Source organism: Amphiura filiformis, chromosome 7 (genome assembly GCF_039555335.1).
Source record: "Amphiura filiformis chromosome 7, Afil_fr2py, whole genome shotgun sequence".
Lineage (NCBI taxonomy): Eukaryota > Metazoa > Echinodermata > Ophiuroidea > Amphilepidida > Amphiuridae > Amphiura > Amphiura filiformis.
The window spans coordinates 64387846-64414910 of record NC_092634.1 but is presented as its reverse complement, the minus strand read 5'-3'; the positions used below and the strand labels follow the sequence as shown (position 1 = coordinate 64414910).

General features: G+C 37.6%; 1 protein-coding gene across 1 annotated transcript in view; it reads right to left on the bottom strand.

The window, feature by feature from the left end:
* Positions 1–300: 300 nt before the first annotated feature.
* Positions 301–27065, bottom strand: part of LOC140157467 (uncharacterized) — a 49948-nt gene continuing 23183 nt past the window's right edge. Inside the window, exons 7-14 of the mRNA XM_072180670.1 lie at positions 24220–24497; positions 20978–21139; positions 18164–18302; positions 14993–15245; positions 12958–13161; positions 11349–11567; positions 7993–8058; positions 301–2492 (exon numbers count right to left, since the gene is read on the bottom strand). Of these exons, the coding sequence (XP_072036771.1) occupies positions 8009–8058; positions 11349–11567; positions 12958–13161; positions 14993–15245; positions 18164–18302; positions 20978–21139; positions 24220–24497 (1305 nt within the window). The 3' untranslated portion in view covers positions 301–2492; positions 7993–8008. The remainder of the gene's footprint in view (positions 2493–7992; positions 8059–11348; positions 11568–12957; positions 13162–14992; positions 15246–18163; positions 18303–20977; positions 21140–24219; positions 24498–27065) is intronic.

The window sequence follows — 27065 nt, the reverse complement described above, 5'->3', positions numbered from 1 at the left end:
AATCTGATGATTTATACTTAAAGTGTATGTAGGTGGGATGAAAAAGCCGACGATCAATTGAACATTTTGTCCTTTCGTATTGAAGATATGGATTTTTTTCCCAAAACACCAAAAAAAATTAGGTCTTTTGGGTAAAAAAATCCATATCTTCAATATGAAAGGTCAAAATTTTCAATTGATCGTCGGCTTTTCCTCCCAGCTGCATTATACTTTAAGAATATATCATTAGATTTATAAAATTTACTTCGAGGACTGTTATAAATAATCGGAGACTTAATAACACAAGAAAGCATATACACGTTTCGTAACTGCTAATGAGATTTTTGTTTATTGATCAAATCAGTTGTTATATAAAAATTGAACAAATAGAAAACACATGAAAGATAGCTCCCTTGATTAGATTAGACCCATAAGTCCGTTGATAAGTGATCAGTAACGCTGTCCAATGAAAATGTCGTACTTTATGGCGCAAGTAAGTACGGCTCATTTCATTGGGCAGTGTGATTAGCCAGTTATCATGCGTTGACTGGACTATGAAATGGGAAATATTTTTGCACGTCATAGGTTTATTCGGAGAGGCTTTCTTAACATATTAATAATGAATTTTATCTACAGTGAGCCAAATAATTAAGGTACCAGTTATGTTCACCCCTTGTATATCCTAAACAAAGACAGATATGTCATAATTGAAACCAGCAGGCAATAGATGCATCTTTTAGCTTGAATTTAAGACCTCATTTTTTGAAATTATTCAAGAAATAAAGACACGACGATCCAAAAGCCCAAGGAAGATGTCATTTTAAAAGTTACAGTTTGCTCCATTGAATGCCCTATATTGATTTGCACACAAAGCGTTCGCGAACAAGGGAACTTAGCGACGTGCTTCCATTGATTAGCACGTTAACTTAAAACTAGCGTCGTGCTTTCACTGATTAGAACACATAAGTGCAACTTTTGATTTCGTTTCATCATTAGGTTTTAGATCACCGTTTCTTAAATTCTCAACTAATTTCAACAAATAAGGTGTTAAATCAGAGCTTAAGACTACAGGTATTGGCTGCTTGTTTTAATTTTGACATATTTGCCTATATTTAAGATATACGGGGGGTGAACACAACTGGTACCTTAATTTTTTTGCTTACTGTATATTGCACTTGTCTTAAGACGTCATTTTAAATATAAAAAGAGAGAAAACAAAATAGATACACACATACGGGTGTCAACTTATATTAAAACATTGACAATTCTCCAATACAACAAGTGCTACATGACATCAAGAAATGTTATTAGGCAATACTAGCCTTTAAAACTTGTACAACTGTCTATGTTTTTTTAGTTCAAAATATGGCATTTACCAAGAAGATGATTACATAATATAGAAACACCGTGAGAGGATTTTCAAGGGAGCCACAGCATTCGTATAGTGAGATTCACATCAAAATGGAAATAACATTGGATTAATATGATGGGAAAATAACGCATGCAAAACAAAAGTCATTAACAAGAAACCTTACATGAATTCATCAACGCGGTTGATATAAGAGTTATATAACTATCTTCTATACGCTGGCGAAGTTATGTAATAATCGGATTAACTACCATAGCAATATGTGAAAACAATTTTTGAATATACCGCGCTGCACTGGTACGTTCATGCGGTTCCTATACATTGAACCATATCATGTTGATCACTCGCACCTGTAAGATTAGTATCATTGAAAAGACCGGTATTGTATTCAATCTATGATTGCAGACATACACAGGTGATGAGTACAACCTGCTTGTAGTGCAGCGCGATATATTCAAAATTGGTTTCACATATTTCTATGATAGTTAATCCGATTTATTACGTCACTTCGCCAGCGTAGGCCCCCCTATACAATACTTCGTCAGTTGAATGCTAGACTGCGTTAACTTTGAGATTGCGGTTTCTAATTCTTACTCTTACGCAAACTTCCGTAAGGGAACACCAGATAAATCATAATAGTCACAGTGGACTTACACTGATTTGGAATTGATTTAACATGCGTTCGCGATCACATAGAATAAACGTAGGTGTCAGAAATCGAATTCTCTAGTTTAACGAAGCATATACGACCTCTATATTGCATATTTGACGCTTGAACTGGTTCCCAGCCAGCTGCAATCTGTTATAGAAATGACATTTTGACATGGTAAGTTATTCTGAGATTTATTTATATGCAATTTCTTTTTAACCCGTAGATACTTTAGCCTTGACTGTGGTCATTTTCAAATATATTTGGATATTCTCTTATATTTGTAAAATGACAGTCTTTGTTTTTAAAAATTGCATATCTTAGCCCTAGGTATGGGTACCAACGTGGGTGGAAACACCGCGGCAACATAAAGGTTTCAATAAATCGCATGATTGTATTAACTTCATCTTAACCGATAAATATCCGATTGATAATAACAAGCGAGATTGCAGCACGTTCACAAGGAAGAGACCCAATAACCAGTCCAAACAATACCTGTGACGGAAAATAAAAGATTATTATCATATTTTGCTTTTTCTTTAACATGTAATATCACGAAAATTCAAAACTGTTGTAAGTTTATAATTATTTGTTGCGAGGTTTGTATATTATTGAAACGGATTTTGAATTATTTTTGTCAAATTGGATGTCATGCGAGGCATTACTCGTCGAGTGGTCGATAGACGTCCCAATAAATCGGACTTAGTCACCGGTCAGTTCTACAGCATAGATATCCATGGCTAACGATGGTTAACTATGGAAACATGTTAAAGGACATCAAGAAAATGTTTTAAGTTATTTATTTTGAGCTAGGTTTTGTCTGTGACTGCTAATGTGAGGCCGTCGTAGGTCGTACGGGGCTCAAACTCGGCGGGTGGGTGGAGTTCTGTCCTGGCAAGAAGAAGTTTATGTTCGTTAAGTCATCCGACCCTGGGCCCTCTCAAGAGGTCATTTGAGGTCAAATGACTAAAAACTGTCATATGGGCATGAAACTAGGTCCTACGGGGCGGGCTCAAACTCGGTGGGTGGGTGTAGTTCTGTCCTGGCAAGAAGATGTTCATGTTCGTTAAGTCATCCGACCCTGGGCCCCCTCCCAGGGGTCATTTGAGGTCAAATGACTAAAAACTGTCATATGGGCATGAAACTAGGTCGTACGAGGCTCAAACTCGGTGGGTGGGTGTAGTTCTGTCCTGGCAAGAAGAAGTTTATGTTCGTTAAGTCATCCGACCCCGGGCCCCCTCCCAGGGGTCATTTGAGGTAAAATGACTAAAACTGTCATATGGGCATGAAACTTGGTAGGTACAGTCAACATTTAAAACAACATTTTTGAGGGTCATTTTGGGGTCATCCAAGGTCACCACGGGTCATCTGAGGTCAAATTAGTAAAAACTCATATATGGACATGAAACTTGGTGGGTACAGTCAACATTTAGAGTTATAAGTTTAGGTCATTTTGGGGTCATCCAAGGTCACCCAGGGGTCATCTAAGGTCAAATTACTAAAAACTGCCGTATGGGCATGAAACGTGGTGGGTACAGTCAACATTTAGAGCCACATTTTTGGAAGGTCATTTTGGGGTCGCCAGGGGTCATGTGAGGTCAAATTAGTAAAAACTGTCGTATGGGCATGTCACCATCAGCCTGGTAATCGCGCCCAGCCGAGAACCGCCAAATATGGTAACCGCCTAGTCTATTTTAAAACTGATGCATCAATGACTATGTTCATCATGTCATTATTGTATCATTCTCACATACATTAGGAAATGAATTTGGAGAATAGAGGCCTTGCATGTGACATATCATCCCGTAAATATGGCGGACTACTCAAATGCATTCAACAAAAGCATGATTGCAATCAAATAGGTTGATGACAACATTTGATTGAATGGACTGCACTCCGCCATAACTACGGTGAAGGACACCGGCTCAAATCCTTTGTTTGGAGCCAATCGATAATTTCATGCAGGGCCTCTATACTTTCTGTTAATAAAATACTATGCTGACCTCACACTCCAGTAATTTCAAAGAATGTCTTCCAATTCATGAAAACAAATAGATAATCTGAATATCGGATTAAAAGCTTGAGGCATTTCAATTGCAAGGCTCATTACTTATACACCAACAACAACATAGGCCTACAAGTGTATATAATGTAGCATGTGCACACATTATCATGTTGTGGATGGTGAATCAAGCTGCAGTCCCTACACATTCCCAAATGAATGCAGTGACCACTCATTCATGATGGACGTACTGATCATTATGTATGATTTAAACTCATAGGTGTTGTGCGTTAAGTTTGGCAATTTGGAAGGGGGTGGGTTCAAAATGACCCCATAGGATTATACGGGGGTAAACATTTCAAATTGCTCAAATACCCTTTCAAATATATCAAATTATTTAAATAAATAAATAAATAAATAAATAAATAAATAAATAAATAAATAAATGAAAAAATTGAACAAATTGTAGCGTAGCATTAAAATCATAATAACCATTGCTGACGGGCGGATTCGAACCAACGATATTGACATTACCAGTCTGATGCTCTAACACTGAGCTATGCCATCATCTAGTAATGAGGGTCGAGTTTTAGCGTATACAGTGTTTGTCTGTGAAAATGCCGCCTCGTGAAATAAATAAATATAAAATCTCAATTTTTAATTTAAATTTATTTGATAATTTTCTAACCTATGTTTTCTTTAGAGCAGGGACAAATATTTCCCCTTTTATCCAATTTGGCCGCTAAATAAGAATCTACTTCTTTTATTACTGATTTAATTCCGCGATTTGTTCCATTAAGCAATATCAAAGATTAATGTCAAGCATCTCACAACAGATATTTAGTTGGGTTAGTGGTTTTGCACAGTGCTTTTTAACCGGGTGGTACCGAGATCGATTCCCACCTCTGCCTGCAATTTTTTTTCAAGACTGGGAAATAATAACCTGACATTCGCCGCTGACATTCGTACAGGATTTAGCCACACTTGAACAGGATTTAGCCAAACAAAGACTTAAGCTTTTTAATAATACTATACATAAGTATAAGCTTATTATCCTCTTCAACAATAGGATTAAAGATTGGTGCTTGACTGGAATTACGTGCTAGTGTCATTGGTTATTGTTAAAAGGCAATAAGGTGTGTATTTCCTCTGAATAGGAAAGACTCTCTACATCGAACCATGGATGTTGGTGGTTCGAATTAACAGTGTTGGAGGACTCGGGACTCGGACTCGGACTCGAGTCCGGACTCGAGTCCTTTTTTCAAGGACTCGGACTCGGACTTGGACTCGGAAGCTAAGGACTCGGACTCGGACTCGGACTCGGACCCCAAGGACTCGGGGACTCGGCTTCGAGTCCTCCTCGAGTCCGGCAAAATAGGGCTTTTTTTAGGTCTTTTATTTTCGTTCATTGTAAACTTCTTCTTATGCTTGATCAATGATCACATCACATGATTAATTTAAGTACCGTAATTTTGCAGGCAAATAAATTCAGTTTGTAAATAAAAGTACAACCAAAAAGCAAGTTTGCTTTCAGTTAAATATCTTTTATTGGTTAAATGGATTTTAATTATATTCTTTTGTTTTGACATGACTGCTTTGTTAAACGCAAGTCTAGAATGAACATGAATAATAATAATACTCTGAGGCACTCAAGTTAAATTTTTGGTAGGGGTGTGCGGCGCCGAACTTTGGGAACCATAAGAACTGATTTGGGGGCAAAATAGGGGCTTGATGAACTGAAATTTCAACATATTTGTGGAGGTCTGTGCATGTGAACTAAAATTGGGCCAAATTATAGGCTTTGGAGCTAATAAATTCAAAATGTTTCCAAATTTGAGCTAAAGAGCTGCAATTTTCAGAGTGTTAGGCTCAATGAACTGGAGCATCTCTGTTTCCAAGATATGCTACCTATGGAGCTGAGCAAGAATTATGAGCATGGGGGAAGGTAACATTGAGGGTAAAATTTTTTTGACCGATCGAAAGGGAGAGTGAAAGCAATTTTTGGCAAGCCGAGAGGAGGAACAAGCTATTTTTAGCACATATGGGGCATCTTTCAAATAAAACGCTCTAAAAAGGCTTAGAAAACAGTACGAAAACGCTTACATAATGCAAATTTCCCTGATCGCTGCGCTCGCAACATATATCAAAACCATTTAAAGTTTGTAAATTGGCACCCCTAATAAATGGCATGTGCAAAGGGGGTGCAAAGATTTTTGGCATGCCGGGAGGGGAGGTGGGCAAGCAATTTTTGGCTGGCCGAGAGGGGATAAGCATTTTTTGCAATTTCACCCCTCCCTGGGCTCCGCATTATTATTGCACAGCCCCAAAACAATACTAGGCATGCTAGGTGGGACTAGCAAATTATGTATTTACAAGAAAATAATATAGAACTAAAATTCTGGTTAAGTATATGCCTATGTTGATAAAGTATTGGTGAAAACCCCGGGGCTTGAATTTGATACAAAAGGACTCGGACTCGGACTCGGACTCGAACATTGAGGACTCGGACTCGGACTCGGACTCGGACATCAGAAATTGGCAGGGACTCGGACTCGGACTTGGACTCGGACACCAAGGACTCGGACTCGGACTCGGACTCGGATGGTGAGGACTCGACTACAACACTGCGAATTAAGCCCGATCCTGACTCCACTTCGCAGCGGTATGCGATGCTGCGATGCTTTTCAAACATCTCAGCATCGCGCGATGAAATTAAAATGTACAGGTGGAGTCAGTATCGGGCTTTAGGAGAATGTATCTTCCAAACCCAATTCGAAATGATGCGCTTGAGAATTCAACAATATAAATAACGGTAGCTCTATTATAATACACATTAATGTTTTAAGCAGATAAAATTCCAAAATATAATACGTTTTCTGCCTTTGCTTGTCACGTGGTAGGCCTATGTTGAAGTTGCGATTATATTTTTAAATAAGTTTCAGATGAATAACAACAAGACAAGTGGTCGAGTGGTCTAAGGCGCTAGGCTCATAGAGTACTAAGCGTTGCGCCGTGAGTTCGACCCCCGCCTCTGCCAAACTTTAAAAGAACTAAATTGAAATTTGACTTTTTTAAATTTCATATTTGGGAAATGTGACTGGGAGAATTTATGTATGGTGTGGAGTGGTGTGATAGGGCATGTACTTTAACTGGCCGGCGCGGTCCGGTGACTAAGTCTTTATTGGGCGTTTTATCGGCAGTCAACGAGTAATGGTTTAAGCACACATGAGTCGATAAATATCGATATAACCAGGGTCATTCCTGTGTAAAAACTTGGAGTCACTTCACGGCAGTTTTAATGACAGTTGCTAGGCACTTTAGTACACGCTTAGCTTAAAATTTACGTACGTGTGCAAGACAACGTTGTTCGTGCTGCTGCAATAATGAACTACACTTATCCAGTATTTGATTGACAGTTGCTGGGCATATTCAGTACACCCAATTCACCAAGATGGCGGGTATTGAATGCGATTAATTCAGACCCTTTCCAGCAAAAATATAGCTTATTTAGCCAATGTCAACATAGGGTCATCGGTTACAATGGCTTCCAAGCATATCGAGCTAACAACTCAGCGATCTTGCTTTTCACAACTTGATATGATAGGAATAGAATGAAAATGTTCGTCATTTTTCGTCGCTGAGATTTTTTTCAGAACGACAAAAATGAGCATCATCTCTTCCACAAGTCAATATCTTACTCGAGTCATACCATCACACGCTTGATTGCGCATATAGTATGTGACTGACTTCATTTGCGCAAACATAAAACTTCTCCTGTACCATAGTATATTATTACTCCAGAATCCTTGATATAGCACTGAGAAAGTCTGCACAATAGATCTGGGCAAAAAAGGTTTCACAAATACAAAAACTCTTGGTATTAAAATACGACACATGAACTGGCCATTCTAGTTTAAATGGAAGACATGACTTTTAAGCTTAATGGCATCCTATACGCCTGTGTAATATTTACTAAATGTCGTAATTACTTACCAATATTAGAAGTAATTTAGGGCTCGCCTGGACGACCGGGGCTGTAAGCTGGTGCACCAATCGCCCCTAAAAATTGAGAAGTCATTAAGACAAACAAAAGTATCCTGGTTATTTTTTTCTGTGGGATGGGTTTGCTAACTACGAATGTAACACGAAATCAAGGATTATGTACAGATTTGATAGGACATGTAGCACTGATTTTCAAATATAATTTCCACTAGGGTATGGCAAAAAAACACTTTTTTTTCCTCGAATCAACTTGGAACTTTAGGAGAATTTTACTGAGGTAAATACAACTACTATGCTGAAATATCAGCACGATCAAAGCATGTTTCGCCCAGGCAGTAGATTTGCATAATATCCATATTTATTTGCTATACTGTATAACTCTATATAGAGAAATCAGTAGGAACAACCTGGCAAAGGTAGGCATTCAGGTGACATCATAGCCAATATTAAATACATTGGGTGTTTTGTTTGAACCCTCTAGAACGTCACCAGATAGCAATCAGTCTAAATTAAGGGATAGGGGTAGCATTATGCATATCAATTTGTAAGCGCTCTTGCCTACTTACTTAGGAACACTTGGGGTTTCGACAAAAACCAATCAAAGAGGCCCATTTTTCAACTAGAAGCGCTCTTAAGCAAAGTCATAGTTCATTGAATTTACAACCGTATGACAAAACAGGCGAAAATAGGTTTCGACAAAAACCAATCAAAGAGGCCCATTTTTCAACTAGAAGCGCTCTTAAGCAAAGTCATAGTTCATTGAATTTACAACCGTATGACAAAACAGGCGAAAATAGTAACGTTTTGCACAAGATTTGCAATTTAAAGAGAATTGACCATTGCTCATTCTAGTGACGCTAGTATATGGACAATATAAGTGTGTTTTAATGACATAAAATTTTGACCAAAATGTAGGTTTGACTTTTAAAACCTACATTTTGGTCAAAACATTTGCATGAATAGGTAGTTTTCAACAGATTTTCCACACTCGCCTTGCTATAACATTGATATGCGTTATCTGTTGACCTAGTGACGAAAAATGTTTTAGGGGGAAGTGTTAGCTTTCGTTTGATATTTAAAAAAAATCTGATTGGATGAAGGGAACACTTGGGGTTTCGACAAAAACCAATCAAAGAGGCCCATTTTTCAACTAGAAGCGCCACAGCTTTTACAATGCTATGTACTCAACCGTGTAGTGTAATCAAAGACTGTGCGGAGTCAATTCACTGCTTGTTTGAGAGCTCTTGGACGAAAATGTCTGCTCAGGTGTATCGAGGTAGAAACTGTGCGCATGGTGGTTTATAAGAGAATCATTTTTGTATAGAAACCATTCCATATATAGCATTTCCCCAGTTTTACTCTGTCAAATTTCACAATTTTGGTTTTATTGCATTACCAAATATAACAATAAATGATTTTTGGGTAGCCGTGTCTTGGTCAGAGGGCAAAAGGTCACATGGCCTTGAAAATTACGGCAAATCAGTAGTCACGTGACCTTTTAACCCCTGGTCAAATCATATCTCATTATATTTTTGTACGTCTTCATATGATATATAATGCAAAAAAACTATGGCAAATGAATGAGTGAAACGGGGGAAATACTTCATAATACTACTCCTACCTAATTTAGCAACTCGAATACAATAGATATTTACCTACGTACTTGTCTGTAGCGAACAATAATTGTAGCCATGTTTATACTATATCTACTACCTGGTGATGGTCTCGAGGGTCATGGTCCAAACAAACTGCCCAAAATAAATTCATCTTATATTGGCTATGATGTTATCTTAATGCCAACTTTTCCCAGGTTATTCTTAGCGAGATCTTTATATAGAGTTAATAATACAGTAAGAAATAGTAAATAAGTAGGGATTCAAACAAACTGCCCAAAGTAAATTCATCTTATATTGGCTATGACGTTATCTGAATGCCAACTTTTCCCAGGTTATTCTTACCGAAATCTTATAGAGTTATACAGTAAGAAATAGTAAATAAATAGTGATTTTGTGAAAATCTACTGCCTGGGTGAAACATGCTCCTAGTAAAATTCCCAGATAGTTCCAAGTCGATCCGAGAAAAGGTGTTTTCCCCACACCCTACTCTTACCACCCATACACACCCCACAATCTTTGTACACGCAGTTACATGCAATAGTACATCCCAACCGTGGACGGTCTTAGCACTAATTCAAAACCTTATTAATAAACGCGATGCGTGCTATCCAATTACATTTAGTTATTTGTGAAAACGCATTTAGTTATTTGTGAATATCTCACAATTGACCGCAAAATGCGTAATTGTTCCAATGTCGCACACAATTGACCGGCGTTTGCATGTTGTTGTGCGTCGAACAAACTGCGCGCGCGCTGGCTGCCGTATTTGGATTGCCCACTACCATATTTGCACAGATTGTGATACGCACTTTTGTTATTGGTCGTCCTGTTTTAGCCTGATCGATTTTTGGAAAGGGAAGATGTAAAAATCATCTATTTTTATAAACTCTTGAGCAAAATTTTGAGTTATTTTGTAAGGTGAAGAGATTAAAGTGACGGTTATGAATGAGGTTAATAACTTTGCATCTGTAATATGTCGGGCATTGTGAAAAATCTAAACATTTTGCTTTGGACCTCGGGATATTCCTCAGTTCCAAAGGCAAAATGTTTAGATTTTTCACAATGACCTCCAAATGACCTCTAACCAAAGCCGTGTTTACACCTACATGTAGAACTAAACCAAAACGGGACTTATTGTCAAAAGGTATTTCTAGTCACTTGCATAAGTTTAACCAAGGACCATCCCATCCGTAATTCCATGTGTGCTTTAATACTAACATCAGGAGGGTGAGAGTTCATAGGGGCAATGTCGGGAACTACGTCACGCTATTGTTCGACCTAGGCTACATATTTTTTCACGCATGCGTGTTCGTCAATACAGCTTTAGTCTCCTCCACCTTCGCAACACGGTACGTGGAGTGACTGGAATCACACTGACGGCGGAGGAGAATACTAGCTGGTCAAACAGTTTAATTCTATCATGCATACCTGAACAATCACCGTCATTTGATCAATTTACTACAGAATATATTGTATACTCAAAATATAATTTTAAAATTGCAAACCTATTAACTTATATATTTGTGTACTAAAGTATAAGGATACGTGAATAATATCATGTAGAAACAAAATGGCCGCTAATCCGCCTATTGTCTAGACCTAGGCTACATCTTCCGGTTTCGTCACGTGATTTCAGATGCCTATCCCGACATTCATTATTCCTGCTAACATCCTCAATGACTGGAAAAACATGTACATACACACCTGCAATTGCAATCATTTGGTACTTACCCGTACCACTGCATACAACATTTCCTTCTCCAGGCCCTCTTATAGTTCCTGGCAGCCGTTCACCATCTTGATTGACACACCAACAATGGCCTGTGAATCCATAGCATTGTCTGGGCTGATAACCACCATTTGCATTACATTCTGGGATGAAAGCATCTTGTAACCCTTGAGCTATCTGAACTCGAATTGCCTGAACCTCAGTCTGACATTTAGTGAGTCCTGGAAAGGGAACGTATTTTTTATAGGTAACTGTACATTAGGGTGTGGCTAAAAACACCGATTTGGAACTCTCGGTAACCTTTACTGGGGTACATAATACTATTATGCTGAAACATCACCAGATAGCAATCTGTCTCAAATGGGTTACTATTATTTTTGCTAAAGATAGATATGTAAATAAATATTGATGATATTTAAGCTGCTAAATTAAGGGGTAGGGGTAGCAATAAGGAGCATTTCTTCAGTTTTACTCTGTCAAATTTCACAATTTTGGTTTTGTTGCATATGCACTGCAGCATTACAAAAGATTAACGATAAATGATTTTCGGGTAGCCATGTCTTGATCTGAGGTCAAAAGGTCACAATTATAGCAAATCAGTTGTCACATGACCTTTCAACCCCTAATCAAGTCACAGCTGCTCTAAAATCATATTTCATTATAATGTTGTGCTTCTGCATATGATATACATGCAAAAATACCAAAACTATATGGCAATTGAGTGATTAAACTTGCAAAAAACTCCATAATACTACCCCTACCAGTTAATTTAGCAATTGAATACCATAGCTATTTACCTACATACCTGTCTGTAGCAAACAATAATTGTAGACATGTTTAGACTATCTCCTATCTGGTGATGTTCTGGAGGGTGCAAAAACTACCTAAAGTGTTTAATATTGGCTATGATGTCATCTGAATGCCAACTTTTCCAAAGGTTGTTCTTACCGAGTTCTTTATAAAGAGTTATACAGTAAGAAATAGTAAGTAAGTAAGTAGGGATTTTGTGAAAATCTACTGCCTGGGTAAAACATGCTCCAATCTTACAGATATTTCAGCACAATAGTAGTATGTACCCTAGTAAAATTCACCGAAAGTTCGAAGTCGATCCAAGAAAAAAAGTGTTTTTCGCCACACCCTAATGGGCAAGCAGTGCACACAAAATTGTCTATTGTTGGCCCCATTTTTTCGCCAAGGCCCGTTGTCTACCGACGGCATATGATGTTTCCTACTTAACGATACATCCTAGATGGTGAGATTCATCATTTGAGTTCGTTTTACATGACGAACAATTTGAAACCATTTTTTTATTGATATCAGGGCACTTTTAGTTTTTGACCCCTATGTGGCCTACATAATTGACACACACACACAATTTTGATATTTCTGCTTATAGAGAACGGTATGTCGCCGATAGGTCAAACTATATTGTTTGTTTTTCTGAATCGTTATGACCAGAGGAATACTTCTAATAACTTTGACACCTGTTGACCCATTGATATTTTTCAACATAGTTAATCGCTTTCTACGCATTTTTTCTGAACTAATAGAAGTTGATTTCCGAGGGTGGATGATATCCCTACTACCAACTAAACTATGCATTTGACTTACTCGACTGCTTACGGCATTCCTTACGACAACACAGTTTGTACGATGTAGGGAGTACGCCGCCAGTGACCGTCACAGTGGCTGGTAGATGAATGAAGCATTCCGTTCCTTGGTCGACAGAGGGCGGTACATTGATTTCCATTGTATCCTCTTCACATTTATATGGCGGGTTTGATACTTCTGGTGTAGGACGAACTCCCTTGTTACCTTAAAATCACACAAACATTTATTATTTAAACTTTTAGCATTCAGGAACAAACAGTTGATTTATCTAAAAAGACTGTTTTATGATACTCATAATACAAAATTTCACCAGCAGAAATGAAACCACGTTTTAAATGTTTTAAGACACGTGGAAAACAGATTTACGTTTGCAGAAATTATGGTCGAAACCAGGTTTTTCATTGATGGATTTTGTATTGGTCGACGATCGGTTACGATATGGTATGTCTATAAGAAAAATATCTAATTCTATCATGAGAGCCAACTTGTGTACGCACAGGTATTTGCATCGAGCGTACTACGCAAAGACCGGCGCTTGCGGCACAAAGAGAGCTTTTCAGAATTGACCAATCACACGGTCGTTGCTAGGCAAGGTCAAGGTTCGGTCATGTAGTACGCGTGATCGTGCTATTCTAAAGTCGAATATTAGTTATTTTGCCTATAGTTAGAACGCAATAACTACCATGCGAGTATTTGTTTGGAGGGGACTTTGGGGGCAGGGGCGGCAAATAATTATTAAAGAAAAAATGTCGGGGCAGAAAGGCGGGAAGAAGAATTATTAATGAAAAAAAAGGCAAAAAAAAAGGTTTAACAAAATTTCAAAACTATACCTCAAAAATTTGCAGGCCCACCACTAGAGGGGGTATTGAGGGGTAGACATTGCAAATTGTTATCAATTAAAAGAATTGGATGAAACAAATTTTGATCCTCAATTTGTTAGATTCTTGATCGCGGTGCTGGCTGAAAAAAAATGTAAATGACGTTTTCGGACTGCTGATGAAGGAGCGGCGGCAAGATTTACCTTTTCTGCAGCCACCGGGGTAGGAGCGGCCACGGTACGCCACCGACTATAGTCGAAATCATTAGTAATTTTATTCCTGCAATTGTTTTTGCACAGTGCCGAATACCCAAAGACTAAATGACCTTTTCCCCATACTTCACGCCATACACTATTACAGTGGGTACTTTCGCCGCATTTCGCCTTTCAAGTGTCGCAAAACACATAATCTTCTGGGGTACTGCTCATTGCTTGATAGAATACGGAAATTTCGGCCGATGCCATCATGGGGAAAGGGAATAACGAAAAACGCCGGTGACTCATACCTTTCGGATGCAAAAAAAACTGTTCTAGTTGTTATTTTCATGGAGTCGTCGTTAGCGGTTCATATTAGGGGTACTTAAACCTAATTTTTATTACGTTTTCAGACCTGAAGCTGCAGAATTAATGACAGGATACGTCCGTTCCGTTTTTTCATGCAATAAATGCAATAAAAATTACGTCACTAATTTAACATTTGGTAACATCGATGGATTTTACGATTATGGAATTAGTAAGATAGCACACGATCTATGAGTGTGATGTCATACCCCCTGGAATAGTGCATGATGGCAAGAAGGGAAAAGTCTATAAACTGTCCCTATACAATACGCGGAGTCATTAGCGCCAATCTGGCTTGAAATGTGTAGCGGACGACCGGCCAAACTTGTTAAAAAGTGGCTGAAAAAAACAAAAAATGGGTAATTTTGTCCCAAAAGGTGGAGGGGACACGTCCCGTCCCCCCGGATTGACGCCCATGCGCGGAGTGATTTATGTGAATCGCTAGACTTAATGGAATCGCACTGTAAACAGGAAAGAGTCAAACAAGTCGACCTCTGTAGTTAATTCATTATTTACGGCAAAGGGTGCTGACGCTGGCGGGTTTTTTTAAATAATTTAATACGCGGCGTTGACGACGATATGATTTGCGATTTTAAGGAGGAAAGTTTACAGTTATAATTTAGAGATTGTATTCTTTTGACATGTCACTAAATTCACCTTCCACATCCACTTGCCAAGAAGCCGCTTCAGAGCCACATCCGCCCATAACAGGAATGGCCACACCCTCATCTAACTCAAGTCGGATCGCGGTATTGTCTGTTTCTAGAATAATATCAGGCTGGAAAGTAAATTGCGATCCACTGAACTCTACACTATCATCACTCGCAGCAACTTTATAAACAACTTTGTTTGTTGCAACTTCTCTAATTCGGATAAAAGCTGACGATTTCCACTTGTTTGGTTGCTGAATCTGTAAATAACAATAAATTTGTATTTGCCAATAACAATCAATAAAGAAACTAGAAACACCAGAGTGATAAATAGTGATCAATGAATTGCGAATATCAATTTTTAGATCAACAAAGTTTAATGTTATTTCCCGTCATTTTAAGGTCGGCTGGCTAGTAAATCTATAACTACGCTATAACCCCTATCCTTTGCGCTAATTTAAGTGACATTTTACCCCAGTACCTTATCCGGGGTAGGACCGGCCATCAAAAATAACCATAGAGGGGTTGGTAAATCCTACCATAGGTTCCTACAGTAAAATCCATGATTTTAATTTTGCTCTTAGTAGTATACCGTAAAACCCCGTCTACAAGGATATACCTAAGAAACGCCCTCAATAAAATTGGTTGCTTGTTGTATTTGGAGTTTGAGCAAATATATACTGGCACTGGGTGGCTATGCATTCCATCTAAGTATGTTGTAACACCAATCAATTGTATTGACATAATAACGACTGTTTCGTATATCAGGATCGTATAGCTCAATTGATAGAGCGTCAGACTTTGGAACTGAAGACATGCTGAAGAGAGCATGGTCCGGGCACCGGTTCCGTTTTTTCATTCTCGTTTCATTTTATCTTTTTTTCTTGTTCTTTTTATTTTTCTTTATATCTACTTTTCTACTTATAATTTTAGGTGTTTTTTTTTTGTGTTTTTGGTTTTTTAAAGTTTTTTATAGTTTTTTTAGTAATTTTGTGGTTTTATAGAAACTAGTAAAAGCATTTATTCTAAATAATAGCGAAACCCACGGTTAGACAGATGTGTTGTAACTACTTGTCTGTCCTCGTCTTTTGCAATAAAAACCTATGTTGCACCTTTGTGCCATCCCAATTCTTGAGGAATGGTAGGTAGGGTGCGTTTTTGGCTTAAGCACGATTTTGTTTCTACTTGAAATGAAATCAAAATAAATATTGTTCTGTTGCCACAATTGCAGTTTTTCAATAAAAAAAATAGATGAGGAATAATAATTATTCCATATTTGAATCTATTGTCCCATCAAGAATAGAGTGTCTTCAAAAACTTCAATCAATTCATCTGACAAAGGAAACTATTCTGGTCATTCAATTTTGTTTCGCTTGCACCTGTTATATCACAGGCGTTGGTAGAGAAGGCACACTTCTCTTGTCTTCACCGAAGTAGTGATGTAAACACTAACATGATTAATTACCATAGCTAGCAATGGACATACACTTTTTTTTGTTCCACTTGAACCCATACTATAGGCTATTCGCTGTCGATGTGACGTAATTAATCTGACTAACTACCCTAGCAATTGATGAATACAATTTCGAATATATAGCCCTGCACTTCATCGTTCACGTGGCACATATGCATTAAACCATAGTTGTCAAAGAAATGCTAATCACTCGCCATGTAAGATTAGTATTTATGAAAAGAGTGGTATTCAATCTATGTTTGGTGACATACGCGGGTGATTAGTGCAATCTGCTTGATGGTAGTTATTGCGACAGCGAATTGTAGTATAGACGAATCCAACAAGCCAAGTGATGGTCAGAATTTATTCGGCCATTATACGCTGGTGAAGTTGCGTAATTAATCGGATTAATTACCATAGCAATAGGTGAAAACAATTTTGAACATATCGCGCTGCGCTACAAGCAGGTTACACTCATCACCTGTACTGTGTATGTCTGCAATCATAGATTGAATACAATACTGGTCTTTTCAAAGATACTAATCTTACAGGTGCTGCATGATATGGTTCAATGAAGAGGTACCGCCTGAACGTATCAGTGTATAACGCGGTATATTCAAAAATTGTTTTCACCTATTGCATATGGTAGTTAATCCGATTATTACGTAACTTCGCCAGCGTATTGAATAAAACAGGAGGATGTGAGTTCATAAGGGCAATGTCGGGGATTATAGGTCACAATCGATGTGGAGAGATGAGAGGTCCGACCAACAACCATAGCGAATGGTTCATGTTCAACTAATTCCAGCGGACGGTCTGTGGCTAGTAAGGAATCGTCTTTGACCATATGCGCAGATCTGTCTCGTCAGGAAGATATTTAATATCCCGAATTTATAATAGGCCTATGCCTACCAGTTCCATCGTATAACCGATCTGCTAGAGAATATTTGTTACCATGTTTAATAAATTCGTATTTATCGTATAATAAAATGTAGCCAAATGTATATTATGTGTCACACGGTTTTCTGCTGAACCACTAGCAGGCTATGTTACCACATCTATGACAATGACAAAGGTGAATTTTGATGATTTTTACGATCGTCCGGATGAGCAAATCACTGAATGGGTCTTTAGTCCCTCCTCTCCTTATCCTGCCAATATTATATGAATCAAAGAAAAATAAAGAAAAAATAAAATTAAACAAGAAAAAAAGACAAAGAAAAGAAACAATAAAAGAAAAACAATAGAATAAATTAAACTAAATATGAAAAAAATGATCACGAAAATTAAAGGAGTCTTTAGAAAATGCAAGAAAATATAAATGAAAAGTTTGAACAATATTTTGTTTATAAAAGTTTGTGTGACCGTGATGAGGCTCGAACTCACCATCTTCCGATCGAAAGAACCAAAGTCTTATGCCTTGCCAAGTGAGCTATGCTCGTGAGATGCGAAATAAAGATAAAATAATACATTGTATACCTGCTTGTGTCGGTAAATGATTTGCTAAAATTCCATAATGATACAATATTGTGGAGGGCGCTAGCGTGAAATATGCTATCATCACAGTCGCTTCTATTCCTTATAGACGGGTTTCTACGGTATCATAATTACTTTTATAATAGCAAAATAAGGGTGGGTGCATCAAACCATACTCAATTATAATTCGAAATATGGCTTGGTAGGACGATAGTTAATGGGAAATATTAATGAATGAAAAAACAGTACCTTATCACTGAATCTGATCGTCCAAGTATCCCTTAAACTCTCAAGTTTGGTGCCTGGTGCAGGAGAACTCGTCTCTGGCATAGGATGTAAAGGATTATCATCGACGTAGATAAACGTGCTGGATCGACCGCTCGTATAACTAAACAAAACAACATTATACCAATACGGTTAACACGTCACATTATCAGGAGACGTATAATAATGATGATTCCCTTCCCGATAGACGATCTTATATAACTAACACGATTTAATCGATTATTTTGGCTACTTTTACAACAAAAAAACCGTTGCACTCCACGCAAATGCAATAGTTCAATTTCTATTACACTATCTCGAATCTACAAAGGCAACGCTGACAAACGCGAGCGTATAGCGCGCGGTGATCACCTCGATTAGATGTTGCTTCTAAATTAAATATAATTTATATATTTTAGAACTTATAATTCTATTCAACTTGACAAAGTCTCGTTGAATGAAAGAGTCCATATTCCACGTCATGAAAATATTCTTAAACATATGTGATGCGATCAAGCAAATTCAGTCGGAACCTGGAAATATTAAATTTTCAGTTTCTTATAGGATAGTAAAAAGCATTTATACAGTGTGTCGAAAGTCCGTTCCGCAACCTTAAGGCTCATTGCAACGAAAAAAATATGTCGGCAGTTGTTCTAGAATTTTAGAGCTAATTGTGTATGTTATGGCAGATTTAAACCTTGATTTTCAATGGAAAAATAACAATAACCGAGGTTTGCAGACTTTCGGAGGTTATCGACCATAAAAAGACAACAACTTCAAATAAATTGCTAAGTGTCATTTATATTAATCAAAAACAATAACCAGTAACAAATTAATATCAAATTAATTGTGTAAGTTTAATTTAAAGCATGTTAAAGTGGTTTTCCTATGGGGGAGGAACAGACTTATGACACACGGTATACAAAGCTGCATTTTGCAGAAAACCCCATTGGGCAACCAGTTCAAAAGAGCAATTAAAGAGTTTCAGGAAATAAACGGAAATATTTCATTTGTTTGGCTATATGTCCAAATCAATATTTCCGAGTTCCGACTGATTTTGCTTGATCGCATCACATATTCTTAAAATATACTCATAAACATTCAATATTTGTATAACTATAAACTATTAATCAATAAGTTGCCTAGAATCATTCGCTAAGCGCGTGTAGCCAGTGTGGTAAAAATGTTCCGGGGTCCGCCAAAAAAGTCAACCACGTCGCCCTCTAAATTAAATTCTAGTACCCTCACGACCCATTATTCAAAATAATGAGTCGCAATAATGGGTCAAGCGCCGTAACACATTCTACGCACAGGGTTACGCGTACAATATTTCCGCGATAGGCGCCCATTACTCATACAGGGTGTATCAAAATGATTGGTACCGACAACTTCTCATTTTTGCAGATTTTTTTTTACTACTTTTTGTACCAGTTTTGGGTTAATTGATTTAATATTTGAAATTATAATAGTGTCATCTTCTCTAAGAATTTTAGCACATTCCGTTCAGATCTTACATGATTCTAAAGTAAAGTAGGTGTTTTAACACTTTTCATCGCAACGCTGGATCAGTAGCGTACCATTATCAAAGCTCTATTTTACTACAAATACCTTTTAAGTGAGAATGATATGTTGAAAATCTTGGAAATGTTTTAATTTTTCCTTGCCTATTTCTTCATTCATAATGTATATAAATGATCTAATCAATATTAATTGGTTGCCTTTTATGAAGGTTATTTAAATTGTAGTATAAGATGCATTGAGATTACAAAGTAGATGGTGTGGCAGTTATAGGTTAGACCTGGTAAGAGTTATTGGAATGGCTCCACAGTATTCCACACTTCATCATGGTTTCATAGTGAAGAATTTTTGGGTTGACACGAAGCTAATAGGAGAAGTGCAGAGAAGATTTAGAAAGCAGAATAATGTGAGCGATCTTTTGCAAAATTAGGAAATTCTGGCTGTTTACAATAGTATAGGCAACATTGAATCTTGCTTTAATATAAAATAGTGAATATTCTCAGTCATCCAGTCGTTAAAATCACAAAGTTTTGAATTAAATCAAATACTGGAACTTACATTTTTTGCAACTTGCTACGTTGCGTCTGAAACCATCATGTCACATGACCAGCCCAACGGGTCAGTTGCCTGATGAAGTCTGATGGTTTCAGACGCAACGTAGCAAGTTGCAAAAAATGTAAGTTCCAGTATTTGATCTTGCTTTAATATGTTATGAACATGCGATTTTCACACAATTTTCTACTTTATATAAAAGGAAAGCATTTCAAACTGATAAACAAGTAAGAAGATATCTTGAAATTATCTTACAAGAGGAATTTTACTGTAGAAACCTATGTTTGGCCTCATTAGACTCCCCCCCATCGTCATCTTTAATGGTAGGTCCTACCCCCCGCCCCCGGGTAAAACATTTTATCACTAAAATGGGCGTAAAGGATGGCGCTACGATTAGTTTACGTCGTTTGGGCGTAGTTCTAGGGCTAATAGAACGCCAATTATTATTATTGTTATTGTTATTATTATTATTATTATTATTATTATTATTATTATTATTATTATTATTATTATTATTATTAGTGTTATTATTGTTACTATTATTATTAGTAATAGTAGTGTGTTGTTGTAGTAGTAGTAGTAGTAGTAGTAGTAGTAGTAGTAGTAGTAGTAGTAGTAGTAGTAGTAGTAGTAGTAGTAGTAGTAGTAGTAGTAGTAGTAGTAGTAGTAGTAGTAGTAATATTTTATAGTAATCAGTGATTCGTCATTATGCCTAAATATCTGACGTACCCTCCGTTGTCAAGAGCGCTGTAAGACACTGGGTGTTCTCCGATATCAGCTTCTGTTGGAGTCCATGTTAATGTCACTGTCTTCCGGTTGGGGTAAGTCGGGTCATCCATCATATCCGATTCGGTCATACCACTTGGTCTCTGTGTACTTATTGTTTCGATTCTGTGGATAGAAGACGAAAACGATGGTACCATTTTCAGCGGTGAAAATTGGGACGGCATAGAGTTAAGTCCCAGGGAGGGGGCACTCGACTTTGGAAGTGACGGGGATGTGTGGACAGTAGTTCAATCTAAACTTTGGGCCTTCGGTGAGAGCCTAGACACCGAAAAAAGGAGTCTTTTCGTGAGACTGCATGGGAAAATCTTACCAAAAAACTTGGGGTCTTTCTGTGAGGCTGGGAAAATTTTTGGGTCAAAACATAAAATGTAATGCTTTGTAGGGTAGCTTAAGGGTAGACGAGGTATTATTGGTCGAAGCAACCGAAAAATCGATTTTCATTATCTAAATCAATATATTATTGAAAAATAACACTTTGATATTTTGCAAAAGTTCATTCTACAAATCATATACTTTGAAAACTTCCTTAATTTATTACTGCTAATGAGTTATCTACGTTTTACAAAAGTGTTGTTGTTTCAGCCCTTTTTACAACATGACTCAAGAACCACAGGACCTACAAAAGTATATCTGTGATATTAAGATTCTTCTACACGCTCGCTATGAATTGAGCAATGCAATTTTTGCCAAAGCTCACTACCATTCGCAAGAAGCTGTGAATTACCAAATCGCAACAGTTTAAAGTTGTTGCTAACCTTAACCTGACGATTAGACCAACAAAATACAAACAAACCTCACGTCAGGTCCAATTTTAACTATATAGCATTACGTTTCACTACCTGAAGAGAATTGATTAAAAGTTGAATTCCCTCCTGAGGTTAGTATCTGTCAATGAATTAACCACCAGATCACCAGGCTGTCATTATAGCTAGAGGTAGTATATGACACATATGGGTCAAGGAGTTACATAAAAATGTCCTTGTGTGGTATTTAGTTCCTGCGGGTGAGTTTTGCTTGAGGCAATTTGTGGTTAAATGTTGGTCCCTCACTATAAGAGTTATTACCGTTGATTTGGTTGAAAAAGGAGGTGAGTCATCAATTCTGTTCAGGCAGTGAAACCTAATGAGTATAGGCGTGTTTCTATTGGGACCATTTACCGGTAAAAAGACGGTAAAGGGATTAATTCTGCTCAATAGAAACTGACCTTCCCCGCTATTTACCGGTAAACAGAGGCGAGTTTTTACTGGTAACGTTTTCCTTCTTGAGGAAGGAAAATAGCGGGGACGCTTACCGGTAAACGTCAATAGAAACTCACTCCGTTCCGATTGAATGCGCATACAGGGAAGAAACCGGAAGTTGAGTCGCGAAATTGACCTCTGCATCATCAATGAGCTAGCTTGTTTATACTATGATTATACCATTCCGTTCGCCAAAATTCGTAGGCCTAATCACATACAAATATTTGATTCATAAAGTAAATGGAAGAAATATTCATAATGCATTATCCTTGCATTATACATATTATGCTAAATATTTAACATGAGTTATGATTTATGACCCTAGTAAAAGCCATGAAATAAAACAACAACAACAACAACATCACTAGCGGATGAATCCAGCTGTGCATGCGAAATAAATAGAAATCAACTCGGATCCGCGGCGGTGTGTGCTTCAGAAAATTAGAAAGATTTCATGAATTTAATATTATGTTGTTGATGTTAAATTACTATTCGCTAAAAAGAATATTAACTGAAATTAAACTGTGAAAGATTAAATTCTAAGACCTATTTTTTTTGCGCGCAACAATACTGAGTACTCACGTCGATATCACTGAGGGGGATTTCCCAATGGCGTAATTTGATGTACGAGAACGAATGAAAACGCTAATAAAAAAACATTATTCTTCAGTCTTCTTTTCTCGTGTTTGCTACCTCATTTTTAGCCAAACAATTAAGAAAATAGTACAATATTAAAATCCACAATGCTTTGCGATTGACCCGAGGATTGACCCCAGTGCACGACCTTTCGCCGGCAAACTTTTAAAAGTGTCAATTGACGCTGAAACTGACCGTTATCCGCCTTTCGCCGCTATTTGACGGCGAACAGTTTTACCGGTAAAATGCAGGGGACTCAATAGAAACACGCTATATGAGTATTTTAATCCATACGATGGTAACTATGTAATAGCTCGCTACGTGATTAGGAATTGTTAAGCGGGTTAGAATCAAATACATGTAGTAACATTTCCAGCCGAAAACATAACATACACAAACCATCAAAAGTAAACTGTTTTCTATAGGTGTTTCAAAAACAAAGGATGCATAAAATATTGGAAATTATTAGAGAATTTCAGCAATTTCATTTAGTGCTGTTAAAATGTCACTGCGATTGGAATTTCTCGGTATATTTCCTTTGTATGCATACAGTCAATACATGTACCAAATACACCTTAGGTGTTAGTGTTAGGCCCGGATCAGACTCTTCTTCATTAATCACGTGCTCACTATTCAATATACGAGGATCATTCAATAAATTCTACCTTTACTCTCATAACCACAAATTACCAAGTTATAATAATTTTAACTGGAATTTCATTTGGAATAATGTCCCCCAATGCAGTAAAGAAGCTCGTTTGATTTCTCTGAATTGGAAGATTCTTCACAACATATACCCTACAAAAACAATGTTATATTAAATGGGCAAAGAAAATTCTAATGTGTGTGAAACCTGCAATGTTATTGATCATGTTGATCATTTCTTCTACTATTGCAAAAAAATCAATCCGATTTGGGATAGAGTCAAAACAGTGATATCGTTGAATAACCAACATAATATTTCTCTCAATGTTAAAAATGTTATGTTTGGTAAACATGATTTACATAGAAAAGACAACTTGTTTTCAACTACGTAATTGTGATTGCCATGCTTTGTATTAGCAAATTTAGATATGGTAACCACCCCAATCTTCTTTTTGTTTAATTGATAATGAACTTAAACGTCGCAATGTTCCCAACTGAACAATTATTTTCGTTGTACCTGTATATGTAGTGTAATACAATAGTCTGTGGGTTCTGAAAATGTTTGATTTAATGATTTGAATATGTATACTATGTGATTTTCTTAAGGTGTATAATAAAGGCTTATGCCTGACAACTCGTCAAAAGACACCAAAAATGTATACATACGGTTTAGATTCATCTCCTGCCTCCGCTACGATTACCATCTCGAAAGTGTTCCCAGGACGGACTGTCTTACACAAAGGCGGATCAATAATATTAGGCTTGGCACAAGTGGCACTCTCTTCATCGACGTCCAAGAGAAACAGTAACGATATTTTACTTAAAGCTTCGCTTGTCTTCCAATTGAACGGTTTCAAGTAATCTTGAATTATAACGTTTACTGCATGTTTTCCAGGTGTTACTTTCGGGTCCGAAGTATTGAAATGGAGGATACAACCTTTTTTCTGAATTAGGGAGATTTGAAGGGGAAAAAATCAATATGTTTTGGACCATTGGTGTTTTTTGCAAGAAATTCTTAAAGCAACATAATTATTAGACTAAGTGACCGATATTAATAGTAATGGAAGTACAGTAATTCGGTGAAAGAAGGTTATGGATTTGGCCAAAAGTGAGCATTTTTTCAAGAATAGGTAATGTGTTTTTGCCATAAGAAAAGTAAATTGCTTAAGCTCAGTATGAAGAAGTTGAATCTATATCAGAACCAACTTCTTTATGCATATTGTTGTGACGCACCTCACGTCTATACTTAAATTGTTTATATCAAAAAGGCCACCGTGCATGTAGGTAAAAAGCACTTGAGATCTTTCAAACTGCGTGGGCAACAACAAATGGAGCTGCCCACCTACATGAAAATAATGTCACTTGTTATTTACCTCCCTATCACCGTGAATGATAGGCCTGCATGACGAGTTATGGGACAGTTGGGGATTGTATTCTGCTCTTTTCGACACCAACTGCGAGCTACATGTACAGGTGTGGCTTTCTGCAGACTTGTAGTACCAGTACTCGTACCCGTACCCGTACTCGAGTCAGGGGCTATTTTAACGTGTCTCACTGTCACGTTCGTGCAATGAGATAAATATTCGCGAAGTGACAATTAACAATCCGTGTAGATATGCTTTAATAGTAGACAATGGTAGAGCCTTTCTTACGGTCACATTCAGGTAAAATGTCAATTTTTTATTTTTGAAACGCACTCTACTTCATCAACACTTTTATCTCTTTGCACGAACGTGACAGTGAGACACGTTAAAATAGCCCCTGACTCGAGTCCCAATATCCGTACCCGTACTCATACCCATGGCTCCGGACCCGTACTCCTACCATGGCTCCGGACCCGTACCCGTACTCATGCCCTATTTTGACTTCGGACCCGTACCCATACCAGTACTCATGGACTGGGACCCATGCCCGTACCCGTAATCATGGCCTCACCCAACCCTATACATGATGTAACCTATTTGTTTTGATTATGATCAGAGGACTCACAGTGGGATTCATGAGTGGGAAGTGAGAGTATTCCTGCATTCATCTAGCCATAAATTGTGCACAACTTCTAAGTTCCCCCTAATACTTTTAAAAATAAGTCAAAAAATATTTTATGAAATGTAAAAATGTAAAACGATATGTATATCCCTATTTTTTTTGCCCCTGTGGACCGATTTTTAGCGTCATGCATCGCGTTCAGTCACAATGGTTAATTATGTAAGAAAAGAGGCCGTTTTTAAAGTTGCACTTGAGCCCATGGCACTCAGGTTTTCTTTGATTAGGAATTCAATCATGTTTCACCGTTGTTCATCACCAATTAACAACGATGCGCCATGCGTCGTCTGCGTGGTTTACCTCGCGAGGGCAGCTAAACTGGCCGAGCAAAGTAAACCACGCAAACGCGGCAGACGCGAGTTGTTAATCATGTTAATCGATGATGAACAACGACGAAACATGATCGAATCGCTTTCAACAACGAAAACAAGCTAAAGATCGTCTAATTCACACGATTATTTCATGAGGAAAGACCAGTTTAGTCATTGCCACTAAAAATATAAGAAGACCGATGCTTTCATGTTGATAGCAGCAAAAGAACTACAGAATAAAAGGGCAATATTTAGCCGCTTCCTCCAAAATAATGAAAACAACATGTAGCGAACACAAGTTTCAGGTATGGAAAATTTCTGACGCGCATCGCGTATAGCGCTTCCATTAACTTGCGTTCGCGTATGCGCTACTGGCAAAGTGTGGATTCATAACAGATTAACAACGGTTGGCGCCTGTACGAAGGTATAGGAAGAGTTGTTGAACAAACACATTAATAGGCCTGGCCTGCTGTATTGTTTGCATACTGCAGTTACTGTTCATTTTCTTATACACAGTGCTCTCACCATTCAGGTGTGACCTCTACAGTGTATGTTAGAGGTATAGGGCATTTCTTAGTTAACGTCACTGTGTGAAAAACAACCGGCCAATATTTATTGCACTCTGTAAAATTCTAGGAAATATAGTTTTGTAACATGTCCTAAATTTTTAGCTAATTTAGATATTTGAAAATATTCGCACTTTGGTGTTTTAGTAAGTAGCGCACGGCATGGCCTGCAAAATTTGCGAACGCAAATTTTAGTGACTATCACTCACTTGTAAACCGCTGTCTTCCGAAAGGCATTAAAGCTAAACCACTTGACGGATATTTTTCGTACTTGCTGTCAATCAAGAATAATGTATACATTACATGTAGGCTTAAAACTAAGTATGTGGGACATCTGCAAATTTTCGTACCACCCTGATATGTACGAGGGGGTATCCAAAAGTTTTTGACATCACCCAGAAGTGAAGGAGCCATATCGATGAAACCCCGTCAGCGCAATCACTGGTCCTTATGCACATCATGGTCCAAAAATGGTCTCATAAGTACGCTCACCCTCCTTACAGGTGGCGCTAGATGGGCAGTAGGCGCATAACCTGCAAGATGGTGAAAATTGAGGTACGCAGCATGATTCAGTTCCTGCATTTGAAGGGTT